The sequence below is a fragment of the Zootoca vivipara genome, chromosome 15, assembly GCF_963506605.1.
Source record: "Zootoca vivipara chromosome 15, rZooViv1.1, whole genome shotgun sequence".
Lineage (NCBI taxonomy): Eukaryota > Metazoa > Chordata > Lepidosauria > Squamata > Lacertidae > Zootoca > Zootoca vivipara.
Window position 1 is genome coordinate 4,791,871 of NC_083290.1, and position 21,498 is coordinate 4,813,368.

At 42.6% G+C, this 21,498-nt stretch overlaps 1 protein-coding gene across 1 annotated transcript in view; it reads left to right on the forward strand.

The window, feature by feature from the left end:
- The window catches only part of MED13 (mediator complex subunit 13), a 104,754-nt gene that overhangs the window by 45,119 nt on the left and 38,137 nt on the right, over positions 1-21,498 (forward strand). Inside the window, exons 4-7 of the mRNA XM_035139697.2 lie at positions 12,310-12,455; positions 15,091-15,288; positions 18,329-18,511; positions 20,858-21,020. Coding sequence (XP_034995588.1) covers positions 12,310-12,455; positions 15,091-15,288; positions 18,329-18,511; positions 20,858-21,020 — 690 coding nt within the window. The remainder of the gene's footprint in view (positions 1-12,309; positions 12,456-15,090; positions 15,289-18,328; positions 18,512-20,857; positions 21,021-21,498) is intronic.

The window sequence follows — 21,498 nt, forward strand, 5'->3', positions numbered from 1 at the left end:
ATGTGTTCAATCTCACTATCATTCTCATCAAGCCAGTCCTGGTGTTTCTTGGTTTGGTATCCAGTAGTTTGTTCACAGGCTGCAATAATGGATGTTTTTAACTTCATCCAGTGTTCGTCGATGTTATCAGGGAACTCCAAAAGTAGGTGGTCCTTAAGAGTCGATTGGAGTCAATTCCGCTTAATAGGATCTTGAAGGGCTTGAGTGTTCATTTTGAGCCTTGGTTTCTTTCCTTGAAGCCTGTGTTGAGGTATAATCTTGATAGCCATCATGTATTAATCGGTGATCTGTCCAGCATTCCTCGGCACCCATCATAGCTCTGGTAAGGAGCACATCAGGTCGATCTTCAGCTCGGACAATTACATAGTCTAAGAGGTGCCAGTGGTTTGACCGAGGGTGCTTCCATGATGTTTTAATTTTATATTTTGTCAAAAGAGGTTGTTGGTAATAACAAGGTTGTACACTGCACATACAATCAAAAGTAAAATTCCATTCTTGTTGCTGTTGCCAATTCCTTCTTTCCCAATAGTCCCAGGCCACAGATCGAAATCTCACTCAACTCTTACGTTAAAATCACCCAGAACAATAATTTTATCCACCTTAGGCATCTAGCTGAGAATAATTTTTTAAAAAATGTCTTCATTAGCATCCAGTGTAAAATAGTTGCCTGCTGGTTTTGGGCAAGTTTTATTTGAAGGGTTGAAAGTCTCTAAGTCAGGCATGTCAAACCTGCGGCCCTCCAGATGTTTTGGACTACAATTCCCATCTTCCCCAACCACTGGTCCTGCTAGCTAGGGATCATGGGAGTTGTAGGCCAAAACATCTGGAGGGCCGCAGGTTTGACATGCCTGCTCTAAGTAATGCCTGTAGGGACTTCCGACAAGAGCTTCACAAGATCGTTTTTGATAGCAAAGCCTACTCCATGTATTCAATGTTCTTGTTCAGGCAGACCTTTGCAGAAGAATGTGTAGCCTCCTTTTTCTTCCTTTAGTTGTCCCTCTCCTGCTCTTTGAGTTTCTTGAAGCGCTGCAATATCAATGTTAAAATGTTGTTGGAATGATAGCAGTTCTGTTTTCAGGATGCTCATTATCTGTGTTATCCAACCAAGTCCATGTTCCAAAATTCAATTGTCTTTTGGTGACCCCACTGGGCACGGTAATCCAGTCAGGGGGGGGGGAAAGAAGCAGACTATGTTTAGGGCACCTTTTCTAGCCCCTAAATATTAGCTGCTAATTTCTTCTTCTTTTACTACTACTACTACTGTATTTCCATTGGCCAGAATATCACATATCTTGCTTATTCCAATAATAAAAGCGTTTTAAAATAGTATGAATACCCCCCAAATATCTGTACTGGTTATATTGTGAAAACTCTGACATCAAATATGAAATAGGTTAGGATGCAGATTCCTCTGTAATGATCTATAATTGCTCTTGAGTGTACCCCATAAATTCCCAATAACTCAACTAATGTTATTGCCTTGTAATAAAGCTCGCATCCCTATTGTTTCTGTAAGATTTTGTGAAATTCTTAATTACTTCCCCAAGCACCATGAAATTTATTATTGGTTTCCTGCCAACTGGATAATATTGATTGCTTACTAAAAGTAGTTAACTATTTAGTAGGGCGGAGGGAACACATTTAATGTGGCTTAAATGTTATAAAATTCCAATTTTTACTTCAAAATGATTTTTATTGAAATTTTTGAATATTATAAGGCATGGCAGCTGAAAAGCATGCATTTCCATTTCATAGTTTTAGGCACTGAGAATCTACTAAATGTTTAACATGCTCAAAGAGGTATGCATAGTATATATCTTGTTGTACTTCCTATGTATAGTCATTTGAAAGAAGTGAATTGCAACATTGAAACTGTTTTATTTAGCTCTTATGATACCCATTATGTCACTTGAGTTACGCAACAATGCATTTTAGAAACTGAGCTCTGTTGGGAGCATTTGGTTGTGATGGAATTAGAGGTGAGCTGTGTGAGTACATTTAGCACAAGACTTTTGCTTGTTTGTTTTGTAAATGAAGTTTGTTAGCACAACTTGCCTATGCATTCCTAGAGGATACGTTTTATGCAGATAGACATTACACGAATGTGCAGAAGAATTGTCCTATTTCTCTTAAGAAATGAAGCTGCAAATTATAAATTGAAGGAAGCATATATAATATTGTGGTAGTGGGGTTAACTAAGGCACCCCAGATTCCATACTTCTCCTAGCTTCCATTATATCTTAAAATTATTACCGTACCCTATTGCATTAGCTGTGGTCCCCAGCCCTGCACATTGCTCTCACTTGTGACTCCTGGAAGCTCCTGCCCACCTAGCAGTTCAAAAGCACGAAGTGTAAGTAAATAAATAGGTATCGTCTGGCGGGAAGGTAAACGGCATTTCCGTGCGCTGCTCTGGTTTGCCAGAAGTGGCTTAGTCATGCTGGCCACATGACTCGGAATCTGTACGCCAGCTCCCTCAGCCAGTAAAGTGAGATGAGCGCCACAACTCCAGAGTCGTCTGCAACTGGACCTAATGGTCAGGGGTCCCTTTACCTTTACTGCATGTGAAGGCAGGCTCTGGCAGATTGAGGTTAATCATGGGTCCAATGGTCAAGAAGGCAGTTTCTGTATGTGCTGTAGAGGGAAGTCAGGGGCAGATGGGGCTTATCAGCTAGGAAGGTAGCCCATCTAGGAGAAGGAAAACTCATCCTAAACCTCCCGTCTTTTGGATATCTTCAGGAGAAGCAAATGCTAAGGAGTAAACCCTGCACAAATCCAGAGTGGAGTCCCTAAGATGGTTGAATGATGCCTTGTATACCTCCTTCCTCCCACAACTACTGCAAGCCAAGCAGGTGCTCTGCTTTCATTTGGACCAGCGAGGCCGAGAGGGAGGTCTGGTTGTTCGGGTAGCCCTGGACCTCTATGCATACTGTATATGTGTATGTCTTGTGCACTGGGGAAGTCACTTAGGTGCTGCTAATGCAATGGTTTGACTTCACCCCCAGAGGCATGCTCCATTGTCTCTCAAGACAGACAAATGCAAAGAACAACATATGGCTCCTTTTAGTTTGACATACTGTATTTTATGTGGTTGGCCTTTGAGATTGCAAGGAGATAACAGAGTCTATTGTGAAATTAATAGGATTATAGGTCAAAGTAATAGTTTAGGTTTCTAGAATGGCTTTATTGAGTGTGTTAAAAAAGATCCAGCAGTATAACTCCATGCTGTTTTCTGAAAAAATTCTGAGAATGAAAAGTTCCAATTGATGGTCTGCTGGTACCAGTGGGTTAAGGAGGATGTGCATATGAAATCATTAGTATATCAGATAAAGCTAGCAAGTGGTCTTGTGGAAGCAAACTTTTTATACAATATTGTGTTTTTTCTTCTCTGTCAACAAGGAGTTCTCCACAATCATCAAAGCATGTGTATCCTTTAAGATTTCCTTAATTACTACAAGATAGAGAAAATTCCTCTGTTTTATATCTGTGAACCCCTGTACAGATTGTCCTGTGCAGATCTTAATACTGCTACAATAACAGTGTAGTCCTATACAAGTCCTGTAAACTCCTATACAATAATACTGTAATCCTATATAGGTCTGCTCAGCCATAAGCCACTTTAAGGACAGCAACTTTAGTGACCATTTCTAGTACAGTAGAACCTCTGGTTGCGGGCGTATTCCGTGACGGAGGCACGTCCATTATCCTCAGCATTCGCATCATGAAGCACCGTGCCGGCGTCGGCGTGATTTGGCGCTTCTGCGCATGCATGAGCAGCGAAACCCAGAAGTAACCTGTTTCGGTAATTCTGGGTTTCCCGCGGTCCGCAACCCAAAAACACATAACCTGAAGCATCAGTAACATGAGGTATGACTGTACTAGTTTGTTTGTTTTTCGCTTTCACTACATTCCTTAAAATAATTTCTGTCAAACATACAGAAGATTGGGGGGTGGGTAGATTTTACAGGCGAAGGGTTTTGAGATGTGGTGATGCTCGAATCCCTTCCAATCTTCGCCCCATCCCGAGGGACGAGGGTAGGGCGAGCAGGGATTACCCACCTCCGTCACTGGTGTTGTGCAATGCCAGGTCTATAGGCAATAAAACCGCCACTATGAGAGACTTTTTCATCTCACTGGAGGTCGACCTGGCTTGCGTGACTGAGACCTGGGTGCGTGAGGGTGAAGTAGTTGCCCTGCATGAGATAACACCCCCGGGCTTCTCCGTCCTCCACCAGTCGCGGACTGTGGGTCGGGGGGGAGGGGTAGCGCTGTTAATCCGGGAGGATTGCTCTTTCAGGGCTCTGCCATCACCATCAATCACCGGCATTGAATGTGTTGGCCTAGTGTGGGGCACCAAGGAGGGCTTGGCTGTCTGGCTGGTGTACCGACCACCTAGCGCACCAGCAGCCACCCTGTCGGACCTGCTGGAGGTGGTGGCAGGCTGGGCCTTGGAGTTCCCTAACCTACTGGTTTTGGGGGACTTCAACGTCCATGCAGATGCCACCCCCTCCTCACGGGTTCCGGATCTGGTGTCTTCCATGGCGACACTAGGGCTCTCCCAGTTTGTTTTGGGTCCCACACATCAAGCAGGCAACACGCTGGATTTGATCTTTGGTGCGGGTATAGACGTGATCATGTCCCCAACTGTGGAAGTGCCATGGTCTGATCACTACGCTCTGAAAGCCAGGATTGACTTCCCGCCCCTCCCCTGCTTGGGTGGTGAGCCTATTTGGGCTCGCCCGCATAGGCTGATGGATCCTGACGGATTCCGTCAGGCCTTGCGAGACCCTGCTCCCCCTGGCGGCTCATTAGAAGAGCTGGTCGAGAACTGGAATAACTGGCTCTTGGCGGCCATCGATGAGATCGCACCTAAGCGCCCTCTGCGACCCCGCCGAAACCGGGCCCCTTGGTTTACCGAGGAGCTTCGGAAAATGAAGCGGGACCTTAGACGGCTAGAGCGAGTATGGCGGCGTGCTCACGACGGAGCCTCAAGAACATCTTACAGGAAACATGAAAGCCTATGAGATGGCGGTGAAAGCTGCAAAAAAGTCCTACTTCTCAGCTTCCATCGCATCCGCTAGCTCTCGCCCAGCACAACTTTTTAGAATAATTAGGTCTCTAACAACCCTAGAGGAACAGCCAAATTTAAATGCGAATTTGACCCATAGCTGTGAGGCATTTGCGAGCTTTTTTGCGGAGAAAGTCTTGACACTCCGCCGTGACCTCCCTGCCAATTTGGATACAATAACGGAACTGGAGGCCCCTCGACTGTCTTCGAGTTCAGTATTGGACCAATTCGATCAGATACTCCCTGCCGATGTAGACAGATTTCTCCGAGCTGGAAGGCCCACCACTTGCTCCCTGGACCCGTGCCCGTCTTGGCTGATTAGAGCGTGTCCAGATGAGGTACGGGCCCCCCTGGGTGAGATCATCAACTTGTCCCTGGGCACAGGGACTTTCCCAGAGGAGTTGAAGGAGGCAGTGGTGCGTCCACTCTTAAAGAAAACATCTCTAGATCCAGTTACAGGTAGGTAGCCGTGTTGGTCTGAGTCGAAGCAAAATAAAAAAATTCCTTCAGTAGCACCTTAAAGATCAACTAAGTTTATATTTTGGTATGATCTCCGTAGACAGCTGGATCGAGGTGGGTCGGGACTGCTGATTCTTTTAGACCTGTCAGCAGCCTTCGATATGGTCGATCATGAACTTTTAGACCACCGCCTTGCCGACGTGGGGATTCAGGGCACAGTCCAACAATGGCTGCGTTCCTTCATCTCAGGTCGGGGATAGAGAGTGGCGCTAGGGAGGGAGTTGTCGCCGTGGCACCCCTTGGTGTGTGGAGTCCCGCAAGGCGCAATCCTTTCCCCAATGCTTTTTAATATCTTTATGCGCCCCCTTGCCCAGATTGTCCGGAGTTTTGGGCTGGGTTGTCGTCAATATGCTGATGACACCCAGATCTATCTGTTGATGGACGGCTGCCCTGCCTCGGCCCTGGACACACTCACCAGGTGCTTGGAAGCTGTGGCTGGATGGCTACGTGGGAGCCGACTGAAGCTAAATCCTTCGAAGACAGAGGTCCTCTGGCTAGGTCGGGGCGACATGGGGTTGGGGGGCCAACTCCCATCTTTTGCAGGGGCTCAATTGGTACCAGCGCCTTCTGTCAAGAGTTTGGGTGTAACCTTTGACGCCTTTCCATGGAGGCGCAGGTTGCATCCACAGCAAAGGTGGCATTTTTCCATCTCCGCCGCATCAAGCAGTTGGTCCCTTACCTCTCTCGCCCCGATCTGGCCACAGTGATCCATGCGACGATCACCTCCAGGCTTGACTATTGTAACTCGCTCTACGCAGGGTTGCCCTTAAAGCTGACCCAGAAACTCCAGCGGGTGCAGAATGCCGCGGCGAGGCTCCTTACAGGGTCCCGGCCGCGGGATCACATTCATCCAGTGCTTTACCAGCTGCACTGGCTCCCGGTGGAGTACAGGATCAGGTTTAAGGTGCTGGTTTTGACCTTTAAAGCCCTATGCGACTTGGGACCCTCGTACCTACGGGACCGCCTCTCCTGGTATGCCCCGCGGAGGACCTTAAGGTCCACAAATAATAATATTCTGGAGATCCCGAGTCATAAGATGGCTAGATTGGCCTCTACTAGAGCCAGGGCCTTTTCAGTACTGGCCCCAACCTGGTGGAACGCTCTTTCCCAGGAGACCAGGGCCCTGCGGGATTTGTCATCTTTCCGCAGGGCCTGCGAGACAGAGCTGTTCCGCCTGGCCTTTGGGCTGGACTCAGCCTGACCCCTGTGTTTTTCTCCCTCATGGCTTGGATTTATGGCCTACTTGAAATGAGGCTGCACTTTAAATTTTAATACTGTATTTTAATCTGTATTTTAATTAATTGTTTTTATGTTTTATTGTGGTTCTGTTGGTGTCAGCCGCCCTGAGCCCGGTTTTTGACTGGGGAGGGCGGGGTATAAATAAAAATTTATCATTATTATTATTATTATTATTATTATTATTAAAAACTATATGTTATATTTAAAAATCATGCTTACTTATCTCTGTTAACTATTTCCTAGGTAACATTTTAATATTTTGTGTGGAAGGACATGCTTCTCCTTAAGCTTTGTTTCCATGGTGGAGTTTGGATGTGTTGTATATACCAAATAAGACTATTGGTCTGTCTTGCTCAGTTCACGTAAAAATTACTGCAGGTCCTTCAGTACTGGCATCATAATCACAACCAGTACTGTATTATGAAAGTCATGGGCCTTAGGCCAGGTGAGATCATGGAGAAGGGCTCCTTTAACTGGCAATTTTTGAGGGGGAAATGAGCAGACTGCACTAGTCTGTATTATGAAAATTGCAAGCTTAGGCTAGTGTTAGCCTGTTTGCTAAATCCAGCCCTGGTTAAAATGCCCTTGATTTTTTGAATCTAGTGCAGTCCAAGCACATATATTATTGGCTGCTCTGCAGCTGGTCTGGAGGCTGCCTGTGGATTGCTAGGTTTGTACTGACTGAAAATGCTAGGGATTGAACATCGGCACCTCCTGCATGCAAGGCAGGAGCTCATTTCTGGAACTTCTTTCTTCAATAACTCTACAGTCATCTCTCTTTTTTAATTTAAGAAATTTAAGAAAATATAAGAACTTTTAAGCAAAACGGTTTCAGAATTGAAACAGGTGACCCGAAATGGGTAACCCAAATTCAGCTTCTTGATTGCAGAAATATGTGCTAGCTATTGAGTGATAATCTATATTTCTTCTCTTGACATGACACACTGCTTGGATTTTTTTTAATAAAAAAAATTAAAGATAGGGAAGACCCAATTATAGAATTTGCTGCGATGCTAATAAGACAGTGAATGTTGGAAGTTCAGTTGCCGCACACACCTGCTCAGAAGCACTTCTGTGCTCCATTGCCGTCAGTAGAAGTATTTAGCAGCTGCTTTAATCTCTCCCATTGAAATTATTTGGACTTCAAAGTACTTTAATTTGAATTATACCCATTAGGTGATATCCAGCTATGTAATACAGAGAGCAGACCATTGATTTCAATGAGTATGACTAACATTGAGTGCCACCCATGGTGAATAAGCTAAGTCTGCTAAACTGTGAACCTTGTCTTGTGTGTGTGATTCTGCCCTTGCTTAAAGGTAGAAAATATCAGTAAATATAGTACGCTTGATGGGAGTTGCTGGCACACTAATAACTGAATACTTGCTACTGATATTACAAGCAGGAGAATACTGCTGTGCTCTGCTTGGCCACAGTGAGAACAGAATGCTGAACTTGGTAGGCATTTTTTCCTTCTGATCCAGCAGGGCTCGTATATTCTTATGATCTTGTTTTCATTCTGATGTTCTCCGGTGAATGCCTGTCTGGTAGCACAGAGTGCATTCCTTTGGGGCTATGCTTCCCACTTTTAATGATTTTTTAGGCTGTTTCTCTTCAAAAACAGTTCTGTCATGCCTTACCGAGGTAGCACCTGCCTCTTAGATTTGCAGCTTTCTTAAAAGAGCTAGGTAACCTCCCTAATTATTTGAATGCAGCAGCTCATAATTTGAATTGTGACTTTGGATCTTGCCAGGTTTGCTGGGGTTTTTGCTTGTTTGTTTGCTTTTATTTCTTTTTTTACCCTGAAGGGGATTAGTGGTGTCTGCTCAGTTTTTATTTTCAGTTTTTATTTTCAGTTGTCTGAGCTAAACTGTGAAAGTTGTTTGATGCAGCTGCATAAGAACTGGCACACGCCCAGCTGAAAATGAGTGCTGGAAGTGTTCTGAGCTAGTGCTGGAAGATCCAGCACAGACTGCCCCTGACGTAAGGACGACATCTTGACTATGCAGTGATTTCTCTGCTTTTGTCAGTGTTTGGGGTATCCCTCCCCCCCCCGAGTTTAATACTATAAGGAATAATGATAAACCATTATTGACATTACAGTTGAGAGCTGTAGCATGTGAATGGCACAGAAGGAAAGTACCCAACGCTAAACATAAAACAGTAGATTTTATGTTTGACTGGTGATTTGAACACACATTTTCTGATGTCTTTGATTTAGAGGTGGGGTTTCAGGTGATACCTCTTTCCATGATAGATGTGAAACCGCTTGCCCAGTGTGTGTGTGGGAACTACGGTAGCATGGCTTTTAAAAATTCGGTCAAATAGGCATCATTGCAATGCAAACACAAATTAGGTACATTACTTGCTGCAATTGCAAGGAAATAGGTGCTGTTGAATCTTAGCCTACTAAGCTTAATTTGCTAATTAAATATGCCATCTTCTCCTGTTTTTGCTAGGTGAGAGAGAGGAGAAATCAAGGTTTCCGATTCAAGCTGTCATTGGATGGAGCAATAGCTCCAGGGTCTGAGCTGTCTATTTTGTGTGTGTTAATTCTATAAATATAGGATTTATACCATGTACTGAGATGCTTCATTGAGAGGGTGTGGAAATGCCATTTTTTATCTCTCTATTTTTAGATCTCTGAATGCTAATTGTAGATCACCAAAATCCTTCCTTTGTAGTACTGGTACTTGTGATCCCTCTGCCCTGCAACCAAGCAAGAAGGATGTGTGTGAGAGAAAGAAATTACCGTAGTGTTTTCTCTGTCTCTCTGTGTATATATGTGTAGTTTCATCACTTGTTAGGAGACCCCTTGACATAGGTAAATGAGGAGACTGAGTTATGGTCGTAGCACTCACACAAAACTCTTTTTTTCTGTATTTCTTCTTCACTTCTGTGAAAATGAGTAAAGATCTGGAACAAAAATAGTGTTACTTTTTAAAAGTAGTACACCCGAAGTGTTCGTAACCCGAGGTACAATTGTAAGTGTTTAAGACTTTGGCTGGTGATTCCCCCTCCCCTCCATTCAGGATGTTTTTAATTCCACTTAAAAAACAACAACATTTCCCCTAGTTCTTGTATAAACATTTCTATTTCCAGGGCATTACATTTCAGATTTGAGAACAAAGCCCTTTTGTTTTGACTTTCTCATCAACACACTTGGTGTACACAGTGATTTATGATCCTCACTTTCTGATGCTTCTCATTTACCTCTGTAGAGAAGTCCCTGTTGCCATTTTATAGATAGGGAACTGATACCACAAGCACATGTATGTAACGAGCTGCAGTCCTATGCATGCAAACTTGAGAGTAAATGTTCTGTTACATAGAAGCACAGGGAGCTGTTTTGTACCAGATCAGACCATTGGCCCATTTAGCCCAGTAATGCATACTCTGTCTGGGAGCAGCTCTCCAGGGTCTTAGCTAAAGATGAGTCTTTCTTTTCCCCCTCATCTACTATCTGGTCCTTTTTAACTGGATTGAACCCGGGACCTTCTACATCCAAAGCATGTGCTCTGTCATTGTGCTGTAGTCCTTCCCCATTGAATTCAGTGTTGCTGTCTTCTAGGTAAGCATATATAGAATTTCACCATTAAATTGATATAATAATCATTATACTGATATTATAATCATTCCTGCTCCCCTGGGAATGTTACTTGTACAAGGCCAGAGGTAGGGTGAGGAGGTCTAATGAAGAAGTCTCAGCATATTTAAAGAACATCAATTAAGTTTCTACTATATATATGTCCACAGAAGATAGGGGCTTCCTCCAGTTTGGTTATGTTTTTAGGGGCCTACTGAATATGATTTGTTATTATTGATGACTATTTTAATTTACTTCAAAAACATAATGTATGAAGCTTCCCCCAGGCATATAAAGTGTGAAGCATCGAAAACGAACTGTGTACTTGCTCTGTAGTTGTGAATGTCTGCTGCCCCTTGGTAGAGAGTATGCTTGGTAACCAGCATCTTTGTAATATGTGAAATGGTCTTGAGAAGATAGTTAAACCTTTTTGCCCCTGGTACATCAAGGTTTCCCATGTTAACTCCATTTATCATGCAGGCAGTACCAACACAATCTTTCTTCATTAAATTGTTCCTTTCAGTCAACTCTGCAAGTGTATGTGTGGCGGTGGCAGCAACAGCTGTACAAGTGGATTTGAAGTTCCTGGTGCATGCGCTGAATTTTCCAGGCTTTTGTTTACTTAAGGACAGCTAAGAATGAGTTACTTTGCAGGTTTTTGTTTGAAGATTGCCAAGGATGCCTTGGAGCATATGCATTAAGTCTCTTACAACTTAATTGAAGAGAAGAGTGTCTGAATCCTTAGTCAAGACCTTTTGTTTTCTGAAATGCTCATTAGTCATTGAAGATAATGGAGTGTAAACAAATAGATTAATTTTAAACAGCCTGGTTAAATATACCTTTCCCCAAAGTGTTGTAGTTTATTTTCTTCTGCTTTCTGAGGTGCTGCTGCACTAATTTTCTTGTTAGCTCTGAATTTTTTTAAGACTAAAGACACAATTGGTGGCCTTAAACAACTAAATCTCTTTTACAAATGGGAACTGTGGACCTTTTTAAATCTTGAAAGAAATTTATCTCAAATGTTTCTGGAAAGTCTATTGGCTAAGGACACAAGATACCAGCTGCACTTAGTCCTTTCTGTGCTAGCTTGTGGTGATAATGTATCATGCTGCATGAACAAGTGTGTTCCATAGCCTCAGTCAGTAACTAACTGTGCTAAGCTGCTGCCTCTAAAACAGACCCAGCAAAGTCCGGTTTGCTGTAACCACTGATAAACTGCTTCTCCACACATTCCTCTTGTCTGTGATTTTTTAAACTGGGAAGTGGGACTGGTATTAAGAGGGCTTGATTTGGTCCTGGGGCCTCCAGTTTCTGCTCTGTGCTGTAGAGGATGGGAATGTCTACATCAGGGATGGGGAACCTATGATCCTCCAGATGTTGTTGGACTCCAGCAACCCCAACTGGTGTGGCCAGTGGCTAGGGATGATGGGAGTTGTAGGCCAACCATAGCTGGAGAACAATAGGTTCTTTATCTCTGGTCTGTATCAAAAGGTGTGATCTTGCTCATCACTTGATTTGTATCGAGTGGAATGCCGGTGATACTGGTTTGACTAAGGGATTCCTGTCCACTTGCTTGGGGCAGGACAAAAATAAAGATAGTTCCCATTTTGAGTTGGGAATGTATTCCCCCGCCAAAAACAGTTTCCTTTCTTTTCTACATCCAAATAATCTTTTGAAGGGCCTCTAAATTTTTATATCTTTATTTTAAATTCAGTGATGTGAATGAGGGCTTCTTTGTATATTGTATTTATGTGTTAAGTTTTATGTCTTTTTCTTACTTACTGTAAGCTGCACAGAGAACTTACTTAGGCAGTTCATAAAGAAATATTGTGTTTTTTATATTCTTGGGATGCCTGCTTGGACTAATCACCTTGATTTCCTTCTGCTTCTTTCTTAGCGAACATTTGTCCTGCTCCTTCACCTTCTTCTTGCATGGGGACAGCAATGTTTGTACCAGCGTGGAAATCAACCAGCACCAACCTGTGTACTTTGTTAGTGAAGAACATCTTACCCTGGCCCAACAGTCTAACAGCCCTTTTCAAGGTAGGTTTCTTTGGTTGACTGCAGAGATTGATTGTGTCCTTTTTGGACAGACTGTTTTCTGTAATACAAATGAAGGCTTTGTAGCAAGAGGAAGTAGAGGTTAATCACAAGACTGATGAAAATGTCTTAATAAGTTTGCAGATTCTCTCATCAAATTTAGTTTTCTTTTTTATTAGTTATTCTGAACATTCAGCTTTGTCAGGAATAGTTATCTTGAAAGATCCATTTTGAACTTGCAACAAAAGATGAGAATCTTCAATTCAGTATCCCCTAACCTGGTCCCCTCTAGATGTTTTAGATTCCAACTCCCATCAGTTCCAACCAGCATAGCCACATATCTGAGAGGATGAGAGTTGTAGTCCAGAACATTAGGAAGGCATGAGGTTGGGGGAGGCTGCTGTAAACAATAGGCAAAATGTGGTTTTTAATCCATGTGTCATTTCACATAGTACATTAATGTCAGTTGCAGCAAATATGTATTGTACAGGTACTCTTGCCAATAAACACTGATTGGCTATAGCTTTTGGGATGTACACCTGATAGTCTTGCCTGTGTTTGCCTCTTAGCAATGTGTGAAATGGCGCTGGAGCTTCCTGTAATGCAACCTAATAAGCTATTCTTGTTAAGGATGTGTCATGATTCTTGAGTGCTGATGCCTATATGTTGCACTAAAACCCAAAACTTCTTGATGGCAGTAAATGGATCTCATATGTTTTATTCCTGGAATGACCCTGAACTTATTTTTTTGACTGGTTCCTCTACATGCAAGTTTTAAAAAACACTCATGTTCAGCAGTTTTTCAGCTGTCTGTCGGCTGCTGCCAACTGTTGAAGGGTAACTTTCCTAACATAGACCAGTTTATGATGTTTTTAGAGATCATCCTTCTCCTGTTACCAGGTTTTCCCTGTTATTAAAAAATAAAATAAAATAATTGCAGCCTAACCTGTAGGTAGCAGCTCGCAATCTAGGTTTCAGTAGATGTGACTGGTGTTTCTTTAAAAAAAAAAATCCGTTCACCTCTCCTGTATTAGAGAAAATTGTTCCCTACTGCTGATCTCTTACAATGCATTTCTATGTCAGATGTTTGGATGAATTTCTATCTGCTGTTATGGTACACTGATTCTTACATAACTCACCCTGTTTCAGTACACATAAATTTTAATGAGGGACATTAAGTCCTTGTCCTGAGATCGTCAGGTGAGGATTGCTCCTTGCTGCTGTGCAGCACAGTAGAGCACAGTCTACCCTGTTAATTAAAGCACAGAATTTTGTTTCTGAGATTTAAAACAGTGCTTTTAAGTGGAGATTTCAAACTTTGTCAGAGTTAAGAGGCTATTCAGAATGCTGAACTATGTGTTGAGATTAGAAGCCTCCTACTCCCTTGCCATTCTTTCTGAACCTTGAAAAATGATTTGTGCAAACTGGTTTGTTCACAAATTGTGATTTCAAGCTGTAGTCTGAAGATGATTGACATTCTTTGTTTCCCAGGAAACTGTGGTTTACACTTACTTCAAACCAAGATGGAAAGCCTTAAACTGTGTGCAGGAGATGGAGGAAGGGAGCAAAAAAGCACAAGATTTTTGTCCACTCTTTTCTTGTAATATGCCTGGATAGCCTCCTAAGTCATAAAAAAACCAAGCCTTTAGTGTTATCAGTCCAGTATTATGGAATACTCTGCCAATGGGGATTGAGCAGGAACCTTCTGTTCGAACTTTTAAACACCTGCTGAAAACTTGCATTCTTTCTGTCCTATGCAGGCAAATGAGACTACACCTTTCCATAAAAGTTAGCCGATTTCTGGTTTTAACTCTCTCTCTCTCTCTCTCTCTCTCTCTCTCTCTCTCTCTCTCTCTCTCTCTCTCTCTCTCTCTCTCACACACACACACACACACACACACACTCTATATATAATTGTTGTAAACTATTCTGATATTCTCTATTAATAGTGTTATGTAAACATTTTTAGAAAAAATAAAAAGGAAAGATAGTGGAACTTCCCGTAATACTAAGCAATATCCAGCTTTTAGCCTTAGTTGGAGAGTCCCAAAGAAAAATGAGCATATGAGCATAGAAAATTGCCGTGGAACCTCAGACCCAGGTGTGTGGGTGAATCTGGCCCCTGGAATTTGCTCAAGGCCACACCCCTACTAGTCCTGCTTCATAGCCTTTTTGAGTGTTTTTGCCTGACTGGAATGTGTCCTTGAATTGCCCTTGGATTAAATCAGCGAGGGTGGATTGGAGCTATCCATGGCATCCCATGCTATTGACTAATTACATTGGCTATTTTTTATTCTGCCCTGCCTTGCAGGCTTTTGTAATGATTCTTGTAAATATTCTGAACTGGAATGTTCACCCTAAAGCCTCTAATAGCTGCTTAACTTTAGCCACTGGAACTGATCTCAAATAAGAGACTTGCAGCCCTTCATGGGGGCAGTGATGGTATCCAGCCTTTAGCAAGCCATACAACAAAATAGATTTTGTAGTGGAATCCTTGAAAAGATTTAACTTCCATTGCAAATTTACTGCACATGGAAGCTTAGCCCATTGACACACCAACAGCCTTTGGGTATACATTGCAGATCTTTTTGGGGTGGGGCTGGTGAATGACGAATGTCCTTGTTCTTTGTATTTGTAGTTATTCTAAGTCCCTTTGGATTAAATGGTACACTCACTGGACAGTCGTTCAAGTTGTCTGATTCAGCTACGAAAAAACTGATTGGGGAATGGAAACAGTTCTATCCTATCACATCCAACCTGAAGGAGGGATTGGAGGAAAAGCAAGAAGAAATGGATTGGGAGGATGACTCTCTCGCTGCTGTGGAAGTCCTTGTTGGTACGAAAGCTTTTTAAATCCCTGAACCAGTGGTGGGAGGGACTGTAGCCCTCCAGGTACGTTGGATTCCCAGCTCCCATCAGCCTCAGCCAGCATGGCCATTGGTGATGAGTAGTCTAGTCCAGCAACACCTGGAGGGCCACAAGTTCCCCACCTGCCTCCAACAACTGAAATTTTATTTAATTACTATTTTTCAAGTGCCTAATGCAGCTCTCCACTCTCTGATGAAATGACATGTCACCAGACAGTCAAGATGGTCTTCACTTGCGAAAACTTACTTAGTTCATATGTAGTGTGGATTTAGTAGTAACAATTTCCCTCCCAAAAAAATTCTTATTGGTCACCTTTGTGTAAATTGGAACAGACACTTGGGGTTGGAAATGTAAATAATTTGGGCTGTTGCCTTGTTTAAAAAAACATTATTTTAATCAGACTATGTCTTTAAATCAACTAAATGATTCTATAAGTGTTGCAGTGTTAGTAAAAATATTGCTGTTGAGCTATCCTTATCAGGAATGGGACAGAAGAGCACCAATTTAGGAGCTGTTAATTGCCTGTTTTAAAAAAGGTATTGCTGCTAAAGTTAAAATTGGTGACTTCTGTTTCTTCCTTCTAAGCAAGAGCTAGCACAACAGTAATGTCTAATAAATAATTGTCATAGTTCTGGTATCCCACTAGTTTTTCTTCAAATGGGAACTAGTATAGTTTGTTTGAGATAATCGTGAGGTTAAAAGGATTCAAAAGCTTTGCTGAAAAACTGAACACTAAAACTATGAGCAAGTTATTACATAGTAAATAATAATAATAATAATAATAATAATAATAATATATTATTATTATTATTATTTATACCCCACCCATCTGGCTGGGTTTCCCCAGCCACTCTGGGTGGCTTCCAACAGAAAAATAAAAAACAATAATTTATTAAACATTAAAAGCCTCCCTAAACAGGGCTGCCAAGGTAAACTAGAGCAAATGGAGGGAAAGAAAGTGTAAAAACAACAAACACCAGGAGCATGGAATGTAGTGGGGGCACAAGATGTCAAACAGATCTGATCATGGAACATTTTAAAACAAAGGAAACAGTTTGTGGTTGGTAATGCAAAGGAGAAGGAAGGCTTAGAGGAAGGTAGGTGTGTCATTCATACACCCACACCCCTATATATTTGGTGCCCGCCAAAGTTTCTATAATCTCTGACCATTGGCCATGGGGCTGGTGGGAGTTGGGAGACCTATAAGGCTATAATACATTGGCTACCCAAGTCCTCTTGCATAGCAGTCACCCAATGTGCTGGTCACTATATCTCTTGGCCTGATAAACCACAATGACATTACAAGGATAAAATGATGGATGAGAACCATGTACAGTAGTGCCTCGCTAGATTCACTAGACAAAACCGCGATTCCCTAGACAATTTTTTTCACAAAACGAATTCGTCTAGCGAGGCAACCTCTGCTCGAAAAACCTCTCCATTAAGTGAAAAATTCGTCTTACAGGGCATTCGTCTAGCGAGGCACCACTGTATACTATCTTGAGGTTCTTAGAAGAAGGAAAGGGAAATGTAAGCAGTCATAAGAAATTGTGCTTCTTTTAGCATTAAGGTTAGTTACCAAAATTTACAAAACTACCCACCTAGAGTGAAAACAATTGAGAATTTGATTTGCTTTAAGAGTGTCAGAGGAATTATAAGTCACAATGAAGCGTATGTCGTTATTTAACTTTTTAAAAAAAGAAGAATGGCGGTAGGATGGATTGAAATTTAAAGCATTTTCACTGAGAAGAGTGGCACTATTATAAGCCAAACTAGAGTAGGATTTATGAGGAAGATGACAAGGAGTCTTACTGCTTTTAGTGGAGAAAAAGAAAAGGTAGATAAATTATATTGCATCACTGACAAGTAACATGCTTTTAGCCCAGCACTGGGCAGAAGAATAATTGAGGCATGGGCAAAATGATTGGGGCCATCAAGGATTTATATGCAACAGCGGAAATAGTTTCAGATTTCATAGTTGAAGAGAACCGTAAGCCATGTGTTACAGGGCTTAGTGGAGATGCTAGTAATTTTCTGAGTCATTCATTGGGATGTCTGTGAAAGGGGGGATGTTGGCAATTTTCAGGTTATATTATTAAACAGTTTTCCTGCAGCTTCTTGTAAACCAGGGGTGGGTCACTTGCCCCCCCAACCTAATTTTCATGAGGCTCTCAACCTAATTTCAAAAGCAGGCTCTTGGTTCAGATACTGGCCAAGAGCAATCTGTTCTCCCCTCTCCTTCCACCCCTACTCCCAAGTCTGCCTGTTGAAGCCTTTGGGGTGAGGAGGGAGACAAGGAGGTGGCAGAAAATGAAGGTAGTTGCAGAGGTGGGGGCAGGGGGAGAAAATGGGATGTTCCTTCCCATTCTTGGCTCTGGCCACATCCACTGCTAACACTCCCTGACAGATTTGCCCCTTAAGGAATGTTGACCCTCTTGTAAACAGTTACTTACTGCATCATATGTTATTATTAATAAGCAGTTGCTGAAATTGATACTGCTTAGTGTAGTGGAGTGTGGTGGCTTTCAAACTTTGCTAAGGAGCCCCCATATGTGATATAAAAAACTGCACATTTCCAAAAATTCTGGGTCATGTTCCAAGTGCAGTTAGTTCACTCTCCAGGCTTGTTTGGCCCTTCTTTCGCTCTGCATGAACCAAGAATATACTCCAGACTCTCTCCTGCAGCTGCCTTTCAGAGAAGCTACTTCTGGGTTTCCTTGATGAGAGGATCAGTCATAATGTAAACCACTTGTGTAGTGGGAAGACCTTTTCTCTGCCGGGAAACTCATTAGTTGAGGCTGATCCAATTGTGGCCGTTCAACCCAACCTCTCTCACATGTGAGGATAAAATGAGGGTGGAGAATTCAAATATTCTGCCTGTCAGATTTTTTGTTTGTTTGTTTGTTTCAAGCAAGGCTTAAAAAGCAGTTTGTGTTACACTGGATAGTGATATACTTTGTGCCTGGGTTGGACTGTGTAATAAACTTTTTCTGTTTATTTATTTTTAGCTGGTGTACGGATGGTCTACCCAGCATGCTTTGTTTTAGTTCCTCAGACAGACATTCCTGTTCCTAGCACTGCTGGGTCAAGCAACTGCTTGGGTGTCCATCAAGTGCCTGCTTCCACAAGAGATCCCGCCATGTCCTCGGTCACTCTGACTCCACCTACGTCCCCAGAAGAGGTTCAAACAGGTATAGTAAAACTCCTTCCCCATCCATCATATGGTATCTGAAGAAGTGTGCATGCACACGAAAGCTCATACCTATGACAAACTTAGTTGGTCTCTAAGGTGCTACTGGAAGGAATTTTGTTTGTTTGTTTGTTTCGACTACATCAGACCAACATGGCTACCTACCTGTAACCCATCCATCAGCTTTGTCATACTTAAAATCTACAAAGCGGAGGTACTCTTTTGACATGTTCTCCCTGCCCAAATGGCCTCTCATCAGCATGACATAAAGCATGGGTAGGCAAGCTAAGGCCCGGGGGCCGGATCCAGCCCAATCGCCTTCTAAATCTGGCCCACAGATGGTCTGGGAATCAGTGTGCTTTTACATGAGTAGAATGTGTGCTTTCATTTAAAATGAATGGGTTATTTGTGGGGCATAAGAATTCATTCATTTCCCCCCCTTCAAAATATAGTCCGGCCCCCCACAAGGTCTGAGGGACAGTGGAGCGGCCCCCTGCTGAAAAAAATTGCTGACCCCTGACATAAAGTAATGGTTAATGCCATGATATTTTTTTTGACATTTATATCCTGCCTTTCTTCTATCATGGAACCAAAGGGGGAGTTGATGTGATTCCCAAGGCACTGACCAGACCCAGGTCTGCTCATCTTGAGCAAGGTGGTGGCCTCATGTGCTTTCAAACCCTTAGACCAGGGGTCAGCAACCTTTTTCAGCCGTGGGCCGGTCCACCATCCCTCAGACCATGTGGGGGGCCAGACTATATTTTTTTTGGGGGGGGAGAATGAATTCCTGTGCCACGCAAATAACCCAGAGGTGCATTTTAAATAAAAGGACACATTCTACTCATGTTAAAACATGCTGATTCCCGGACTGTCCACAGGCCAGATTTAGAAGGCGATTGGGCCATATCCGGCCCCCAGGCCTTAGGTTGCCTACCTCTGCCTTAGACAATGAATTCCAAAGTATACTTTCTGAGTGCATGCTGCTGTCCATCTCAGTCCCTAGTGCTTTGATGAGGTTTTACATGGTAAATTGGAGAGTAGAAGCAGGAATGTGCAGGAGAGATAGATGAGATTGCACTCCATGCAATCTGTCATGATAAAAACTACAGACTTCTGAGCACAAGTATCTGTAGGTTTGACCATCCACGGTGGGTGTGCATGCTTCAAAACTGGATAGAACCAAGTTACCGTCTCTTACTTTTGTCCTTTCATAACTGTGTTGTTCCATGTTCCCACAATAGGGAGTAACCTCAGCTATCACTTGGTTGGTAGTGTTTTCTTCCAGGCTTGGTGAGTAAATACTAAGCAAGGATTTAATGAGGGGAGAAACAGTATTGGAGGGGGGGGAATAGTCAGTGATGTAGGATCCAGCAACTTTTCTTTGTATGCTAGAGCCCTGTAAAGGCAATTGCACACACTTGGTATCCCCTCACAACCACAAGGGCTAACATCTTTTTTTAAACATTGCTCATTAACCAAATTCTACAACTTCTCAAGATCCAGAAAGTTCCATGAACACCACCATTGCCACGATCCTTGTAATAGCACTGCTTTTCACTTTGGTTTCATACTTTGAAACCTGTGTTTGTTCAGTATCTTAAGTATTTTTTTTCTAGTTTTAACTATATTGCATGATTTTATGTTTTCATTGCCATAAAACGCTGAGAAAGAGAGAGAGATGGATGAAACTGTTGTTGTTAGTTACTGTTGTTGTTGTCTTAGTCGTGTTCGACTCTTCGTGACCCCATGAACCAGAGCATGCCTCACTTTCTTCTCAACTTTCTTCTCTCACTTTCTTCTCAAAGCTTCTCCTTTTTTATGCCCATGGAGTTTTCTTGTCAAAATACTGGAGTGGTTTGCCAGTTCCTACTACAGGTGGATCACATTTAGTCTAAACTCTCGGCTATGACCTGTCCATCTTGGGTGGCCCTGCACAGCATAGCTCATAGCTTCTTGGAGTTATTCAAGCCCCTTTGCCATGACAAGGCAGTGATCCATGAAGGGGATGAATGCAATAGTGGTATACAAACAAACAAATAACTTGACCGTAATTTGTGTAATGCTCTGTAATTGGTATATGAGAAACAGACAAAGCCTAATTCAGTGTGACACTTTGAGTGCCTTTTTATCCGTTATGTCCCAGAGTAGTAATTCAAAGGAAGACAATGTTGTTGTTTTAACTATTTGGTGCCTACAGATGCTGTGGCTGCCTCTGATTTTGTGCTCTGATTTTTTGTCCCTGCAAGAAAAACTGGGTTTTTTTTGGGGGGGGTGTTGTTTAAGCAGATAGGATGGATAAAGTCTTACAGTCTAGTTAACTTGTGTTGCCTTCTGTCTTTCTCTTCAGTTGATACTCGTTCAGCCCAGAAGTGGGTGAAGCTCCCTACTATTTCTGACATATTCAGCTCCGAAAGCATTAGTCACCATGGGGGCAAAATCCCTCGGAAGCTGGCCAATCAAGTGGTTGACAGAGTCTGGCAAGAATGCAATATGAACAGAGCGCTGACCAAGTATGTATGAGGTTTTTGTGTGCATGTGTGATATGGAGACAATTGTAAAATCTGTACTTAAGTGTGGAACACAGTTGCTTTCAAATGAGTTCAACCAAAGCTGCACATGTTCCTTAATTGCTTGGTACATTTTAGTGTTTTTAATTTGTTGCTCACCCAAGTCTGAAGACATCAGAGGCATGTAAAGGAGATGGATGGGGATGTGTAAAACACTTTTATTGATTGCTGTATTGGCCAGCTTTCTCTCCCTTCCCATCTCTCCCTTGGCTATGACCCAAGAAAGTGCCACCTCCCATCCCAGAGGAACTAATGTATGTTCCCTAACCTACACTTCCTTTACCCTTCTATCCTGGAAGAAAGTGTGTCAAATTGCTACTCACTAGTAAGAAACTACTTAGCCCTGGGCAGCAACATGTTTGGAAACTCCCTGTCCAGGCAACTAATCTTTTACCCTGAATCTATCTTTGCCCAGCCTATC